General features: G+C 34.9%; 1 protein-coding gene across 1 annotated transcript; it reads left to right on the plus strand.

Moving 5' to 3' along the window:
* The first annotated feature begins 349 nt into the window (after positions 1–349).
* Positions 350–6887, plus strand: LOC114745195 (disease resistance protein At4g27190-like). The gene is made up of 4 exons (XM_028933345.1): positions 350–3181; positions 4797–5048; positions 5180–5920; positions 6129–6887. The coding sequence occupies exons 1-4, from the start codon at positions 350–352 to the stop codon at positions 6885–6887; spliced, it is 4584 nt and encodes a 1527-aa protein (XP_028789178.1).
* Positions 6888–7555: the final 668 nt, after the last annotated feature.

Below are 7555 nucleotides of genomic sequence, written 5' to 3' on the forward strand. Positions count from 1 at the left end.
GAAGCCCCGTATTCCTGGGGAAGACAAGACGAAAGCAGAGACAAATACTCACATGAATAATACGCAGATTCGTTGTTGGGGGAAAAAAAGAAGAAGAAGAAGAATAATACCCAGATTCATTGAACCCTTCGAAGCTAGAATTAATAACTCGAATTTGAATTTGAGAGCTATTTCGAATTTACTACTGATCATACTGCCTTTTATTAGTTAAAGCCAAGCAATTGCATGCGTGGGCGTGGCTTATGTATGCGTCCCTTTTCCGTCATTTTCTTCGGGGAGTCGTTATTATAACTGTGACCCCTGTTTAGCGAAGCTTTAAATTTCTTATCGTTTTGTCCAGGAAGTAAGAATGGAGGTTCTCGCTGCTATTGTTGGAAAAATAGCAGAGTTAACTGTTATGCCCATTGGAAGGCAAGTGGAATATTTATTATTTTACAAAGGGAACTTTAAGGAGCTAGAGAAGAAAATTGAGGAGTTGAAAGAAAGAAAAGTTCGCGTCGAGCATGATGTTGAAGCAGAAAGAAGGAACGGAAGAGAGATTGAAGATGAAGTACAAAGTTGGCAAAACAGAGTTGACGATACCTTGGAAGAAGTACAGAAACTTCGTGAAGATCAACCTCGTGCTAGTGTACGGTGCTGGAAATGGTCTTTTCCTAATTTGATGTCACGACATCATCTTGGTAGAAAAGCGAAGAAAATGACATTCACCATTTCTGAACTGAAGGACGAGGGGAAGTTTGATGGTGGAGTTGGGTATGTTCCCGGTTCTAGCATGGGAAACTTAATTTTTGCAACTCGAGGTAGTGAAAAGCTTGACTCAAGAAACTCAGTGAAGGAGGAGGTTATGTTGTCTCTAGCTGACCCCAAAATAAGCAAAGTTGGCATTTATGGGTGGGGTGGAGTGGGGAAGACCACTCCAGCTAAAGAAGTTGCCAAGCATGTTAAGGATAGAAAGCTGTTTGATATGGTGGCCATTGCAACTATATCCCAAGCGTTGGATGTTGATAGAGTTCAAGATGAGATTGCATATCAATTGGGCTTCCACTTGGATGAGAAGACTTCAATTGGAAGAGCTGACCGCCTTTTTGCAAGGATAAAAATGGAGAAAAATGTCCTTGTCATACTAGATGACTTGTGGGAGAAAATAGATTTGGACAAGTTGGGAATTCCATCTGAGCAAGATCTTAAAGATGGAAAATTATCATTCACTTCTAAACGTTTAGATATTTCACAGAAGAATGAAACTTATCAGGGTTGCAAATTATTGTTGACTTCTAGACGGTTAGATATTTTACAGAAGAATGAGACTCAAAGTAACTTTCTTATAAAAGCATTAGATAATGCAGAATCATGGAGTTTGTTTGAAGAGATGGTTGGTGATGCAATTAAAGATGCTGATTTGCAAAACATAGCAACCCAAGTGGTTGAAAGATGTGCAGGTTTGCCTGTTATGATAGTCTCAACTGCAAAGGCACTAAAATTTAATAAAAATATTCATTATTGGACAGATGCCTTGAACAACTTAAAGAGAGTTGATAATGGGGACATGTATGGGACTGTTTTTTCAGGCTTTGAATTTACTTACAATCGCCTGGAAGATGATGAAATGAAGAAAGTATTCTTGCTGTGTGCTACCTGTGGACCGTCCACGTGGGTTAGTTACTTGTTAAAATTATTATTTGGTTTGGGGGCTCTGAAACACATAGATACCATTAGAGATGCAAGAAATCGACTGTACCGAATAATTGATGACTTGAAGGCATCTTGTTTGTTGCTTGAGAATGATGCAAACAACACCGATGAGATCGAAATGCATGACATTGTTTGTGAAATAGCTGTTTCAATTGCTCGTAAGAGTGAACATGTTTTCGCATTGAGAAATGATAGGATGCAAGATTGGCCAAGCAAGAGATTTCTTGAAAGGTGTACTCAGATAATCTTAAGCGATTGTTTTATCCAAGAGCTTCCTCAAAAGTTAGACTGTCCTAATTTGAAATTTTTCTTCTTAAGTTTCAATGAGAGTTGCACTTTGAAAATTCCAGACTCTTTTTTTGAGGGAATGGAAAGCCTTGAAGCATTAGATTTGACAGGCTTGATAATACCTACACTGCCTATATCTCTTCTTTTCTTGACCAAGCTTAAAACATTGTGTTTGGATCAATGCACTTTGAAAAATATGGCCGGAATAGGTGACTTGACAAATTTAGAAATTCTTAGTTTTTGGGGTTCATACATAGTGGAGTTCCCGAGTGAAATAGGACAACTGACTCGTATAAAAATGTTGGATATGACAAAGTCTAGAATTAAGATCATCCCATCCAACACTTTGTCCAAGTTGACTAAAATAGAGGAACTTTATATGGGCAATGCCTCAATTAAGTGGGAGGAGGAAAGTTCAACTACGCAAAACAAAAGTGCTAGTCTTGCTGAGCTTGGGCGTTTAACAAGCCTGACTACTTTAGAAATTCAAATTCCTGAGGCTTGGATGCTGCTGAGGGACATGATGTTTGAAAAGTTAGAGAGATACAAGATTGTCATTGGGGATAAATGGGAATGGTCAAGGAACAAAAGAGCCTTAAGGTTGCTAAAGCTAAAGCTTGATACTAGCATTCATTCGGAGCATGGGATTAAAGCATTGATTAAACAAGTGGAAGATTTGTACTTAGATGAAGTCAATGGAATTTTAGACGTGCTTTTTGATTTGAATGGAGAAGGATTTCCTCTACTAAAGTATCTCCATATCCAAAATAATGGCCAGCTTCAGCATATCATCAACACAACAGAGTGGAATGAAACTCATGTTTTGTTTCCAAAATTGGAGACACTAATACTTCACAATCTCAATAACTTAGCGAAGATATGTCATGGTCCACTTCCTGTTAATTCCTTTGGCAAACTCACAATCATTAAAGTCAAAAGTTGTGACCAACTGGTATATCTCTTTTCTGTTTTGATGGAGAAAGCTCTTTCTCAACTTGTTGAGCTCCAAGTTTTGGAATGCAGTTCAATGAAGAGGATTGTGTTAATTGAAAATGATGATAGCGGAATAAGTAGTGATGAGAAGATTGAGTTTCATTCACTGCGCTCCTTGAGTCTTTGTCATTTGCCAGTCATCCATGATTTTTGCTCAAATGAATCGACATCTTTTATGACAGCCACATTATTATTTAATGGCACTAAGGTATGTTTCTTTTTCATTCGATTTATAATTTTGTTATTTACAATTTAGATCAAATGACTGAATCACAAGTAACTATCACAATGATCATGTATGGTATTTTTTAATATATATATTTATCTAGAAGTAGAATGTCAAATTATTAATGTAATGAGGTACTCCCTCTGGATAAATTATATTTTTAGAGAAAATCATAATTTTGTCCTAACAAATTTGTTAGATAAATTATAGACAAGTCCTAAGAATCTCTAGTATCAATTTTTAACACATGCAAAATATCTAAAATGCTATTCTAAACCTTCGACCTTTGAGCACTATTGATGGGTGACGAGCTGGTAAGAACTAGAACCAGCAGGGCATTAAAAAATTATCATTAATATTTTATTAATAATTAATTTAAATATGATGATTATTTTAATAATATTTTCTTGTAACAATTTACAAGCCCATATGCACTATTTACAAGTCATGCATTATTTACAACTTATGTCTTTTCTCACACGTTCTTCAAATTTTATAAATCCATTTAAAATTTGGTCTCTTCTTTTTTTTGCAAGCTATATCCGTAAATTTTACAATTCTTGGGTTGTTATTTTTAACTCATAAATTGCTTCCCAATTCATTTCATATTACAATTGATCAGTTCTCCTTTGAACTGCAATTGAAATTTTTGTAATTACAAAACTCAACAACTAACTTTTCTCCGAGATCATCTAAACCTGTACATTTTTTATATATAGATATACAGTTTTTGTTTTTATTTTTAAAGAAAACTTCTTATTATGTTGGGTTATTTAATTTAGATTTATAATACTATATTCGTGTCACAGTAATCTAATAATACTCAAGCGTTGTCTTGGCTGGCATGATCTTCAAGCTTGTTTAACAAATGCATTTTCCTACTTGTCTAAATTGTCTAAATGATAGTTTTGTACAAACACATTTACTTTTTAGAAGATGTTTACATAATAAATTTTTACAAATCCATTGTAATATACCACTTGTTAAAATTAATTCTTATGGGGTGAAAATTTTTTCAATTCGAAAAAAAAAAATCAATTTGCAACATTTGAAAAACCTATAAAAATACAAATTTTAAAGTTTAACTTATAAATTTTAGAAATTTTTTTTGTAAATAATGAAAACTTTAAAAATCTTACAAGCAATTTATGAGGTGAAAATAGAAAAGAGTTTAAAAAGAAAAGAGTAATAAAATGTGAAGAAATAATTTGTAGAATAGGTGAGAAAAAGCTTTCGATGGATTCGTAAAATTTGAATATGAAAATAAAAATTAGTTTGGTGGTGAATTGATGCGAAGTTCTATTTGCAAATAGCAGACATAGACTTGTAAATTGTTATCGGGAAATATTATTATAATAATAGTATTATAATAAAATATTATTGAAATATTAATTATTTGCCATCCTGTCCACGGCCAAAGGCCTATAAGTCATAAAAATTGCACCCAAATTCTTTGACACTTATATATAATTTATTAAATTCATGAGACCAAATTATCAATGGCTCTCTCAGTGTCGATCAAGTTGTCATCTTTCCCTCTCTTTTTTTTTTTTTTTCAATTTACCAAGTTGAAAGTAACATATTTTTTCAATCACAGGTTAGTTTCTCTAGCTTGGAGACCCTGAAGTTGAGTTCAATCAATCTGGAAAAAATTTGGGATGATCATCACCTTTCTGCAGCCAATTGTATTCAGAATTTGACTAACTTGATTGTTGAGGATTGCAGAGGCCTCAAGCATTTATGCTCATCTTTTGTGGTTGGAAGTCTTTCAAAACTCAAACACCTTGAAATAAGTAAATGTGATATGATGGAGGAAATCATTGCTCCAGATAGCCTTGCAACACAAGAGGTATTAAGATTAGATTTGAAATAAATGTTTACACCACAACATCAAACGTTTGCGCTTGTGTGCTTCTATTCAATATCTCTCATATTAAATGTTGGTTCTTTTGGATTTGTAAACTGTGCTTTGTATCATAGGTCCGGTTCACAAAGTTGGAGACCATGGTAGTTAAAGACATGGAAAGCTTGAAGAAAATATGGCACTTTCAATTTGATAAGTTGAAGAGTCTGGAGGTAAGCAATTGTGGGAAACTTGTGAATATTTTCCCATCTGATATGCAGGGAACGTTTGGAAGCCTTGAGACTTTGACGGTCAGCAGTTGCGGTTCAGTGGAAGAGATATTCGAATCAACCGCCAAAGGAATCCATAATGAAGACGAAACAGCTACACAACAAGTCTCACAATTGAAGAAACTCCATCTATTTGGCTTGCCAAAGCTGAAACAGATTTGGAGTAGAGATGCTGAAGCAAACCTTCGTTTCCTTAATTTGCAACTTGTGCGTGTTGAATACTGTGGGAACTTGGAATACCTTTTTCCGTTCTCCATCTCAATGCAAGCTACTCAACTTGAACGTATTACCATAAAATATTCAGGGAGGATGAAACATATTGTTTCAAGCAACGAAGTGATCCCCATGGACAGTCCAGTCAAATTTGAGTTTAATCACTTGACCTCTTTGGTGTTTTGGAGTTTATCGGAACTTGAGGGACTTTATGCTGGAAAACATAGTTTACTATGTCCATTATTAAGGGCACTAGATGTCCGCACATGTTTGAAATTGAAGCTCTTCATGACACAAAGTACAAGAGCCCGAGATAGAGTTTATGATAATAAACAGCAAATCTCAATGCAGCAGCCTCTTTTTGCACTTGAAGAGGTATAGAAGGGAAAAATCTTAAGTTATTTAGATACCATAAATATCTCGATGCATGCATTTTTTTCATAATATTTTTCTATATTAAAAAAATTAAACAGGTTTGATTATGCAGTCTATTCATCACTTGTTTCCTACCTCACTCTTATACCTGTTTATGTTGCCATATACAAAATATTTGACACATGCTTTTCACCCGTGTTACATATAGGTGATTTGCAACTTGGAGAAGTTGACCTTAAATAGTGAGGATGCAAGCATAATATTACAAGGACAACTTGCAAGAAAACACTTCAGCAAACTCAAAATTCTTTATCTGGCAAATTTTGAAGATGAGCGTGCTACTTTTCCCTATTGGTTTCTCCAAAACATAACCACTCTCAATGAGCTACTTGTTGAATGTAGTTCTTTTGGGGAGATATTCCAAGAAGAAATACCTATACAGGACAAAGGAAAATTTAAGATCGGAACACGAATTAAATCATTGACACTCAATCAATTATATCATCTCCAGCATATCGGTAAAGAAAGAGCTCAAATAGACCCAGTTCTTGAAGAGCTTGAATACTTAGACGTGGATCAATGTTCCAATTTGAAACACCTAGTGCCTTCCTCTGTAACTTTTAGACACTTGACATATTTTGGGGTGGAAAATTGCAACGGATTGATTCACTTAATGACCTCATCAACTGCAAGAAGTCTGGTCAAATTAACAACAATGAAAATAAGGAACTGCGATTCACTTGACCAAGTTGTGGTGGCAGAAGAGAGGGAGGGGTCTGAAGATGAAATTGCATTTAGCAGCTTACAAATTTTGGAGCTTGAGTGTCTGCCAATGATCAAGAGGTTCTGCTCTAGTAACTGTGTGTTGAACCTTCCATCACTAGTGAATGTTGTTGTTAAGCAGTGCCCAAGAATGAACATCTTCTCTAAGAAAAGCACAAGTACCCCAATGCTTCGACAAATATAATCAAAGGAAGAAGATGAAAAGATGTATTGGGAAGGTGACCTAAACAGAACAATAAACAAGATGTTCGTGGATATGGTATGTTTGATTTGACCCAAAAATTTCTGATAAACATAAGTGGAAAAAGATCATTCTCTACATAATTACAAACTTTTTCTAACTTATAATGACAAAATTTTATGGACAAACCATTGGAAAAGCCAAATGTTTATGTTTAGTTTGCTCTATTAAAGCCCTTTATTTCTTTTTACTAACCCTGCACCTGAAATTTTGCAGGTGGCATTCAATAGTTATAAGCATTTAGAGCTATCTCAGTATCCTGAGTTAAGAGAATTGTGGTACAGCCATGTTCAACCTGGAGTGTTTGGTAATTTGAGAAATTTACGAGTACATAAATGTGACTTTTTATCCGATGTGCTACTGCCTCTAAATTCGGTGCAAGCGCTATCCAACTTAGAGGAGCTTCAAGTAAGTGAATGTGATTCATTGGAAGCTGTGTTTGATTTAACCAACATGGATCGAAAGGAGGCCCTTGTTAAGGAGACCATTCAACTGAAGAGAATAACTCTCTCTGGTCTGCCTAAGCTCAAACACATATGGAAACAAAACTTTGAAGAAATTGTCAGCTTTAGAGAAACAATAGAAAGTCACGCCCGACATCACCATCCAGA

The sequence above is a fragment of the Neltuma alba genome, unplaced genomic scaffold, assembly GCF_004799145.2.
Source record: "Neltuma alba isolate B1F8T4 unplaced genomic scaffold, ASM479914v2 tig00004558_pilon, whole genome shotgun sequence".
In the NCBI taxonomy this organism is placed as follows: Eukaryota; Viridiplantae; Streptophyta; class Magnoliopsida; order Fabales; family Fabaceae; genus Neltuma; species Neltuma alba.

Excerpts from the sequence above, each read along its gene's own strand:
- LOC114745195 (XM_028933345.1), top strand. The coding sequence starts at position 350 with ATGGAGGTTCTCGCTGCTATTGTTGGAAAAATAGCAGAGTTAACTGTT. Across the intron at positions 3,182-4,796 it reads TATTATTTAATGGCACTAAG|GTTAGTTTCTCTAGCTTGGA; the intron begins GTATGTTTCTTT and ends TTTCAATCACAG. Across the intron at positions 5,049-5,179 it reads ATAGCCTTGCAACACAAGAG|GTCCGGTTCACAAAGTTGGA; the intron begins GTATTAAGATTA and ends TTTGTATCATAG.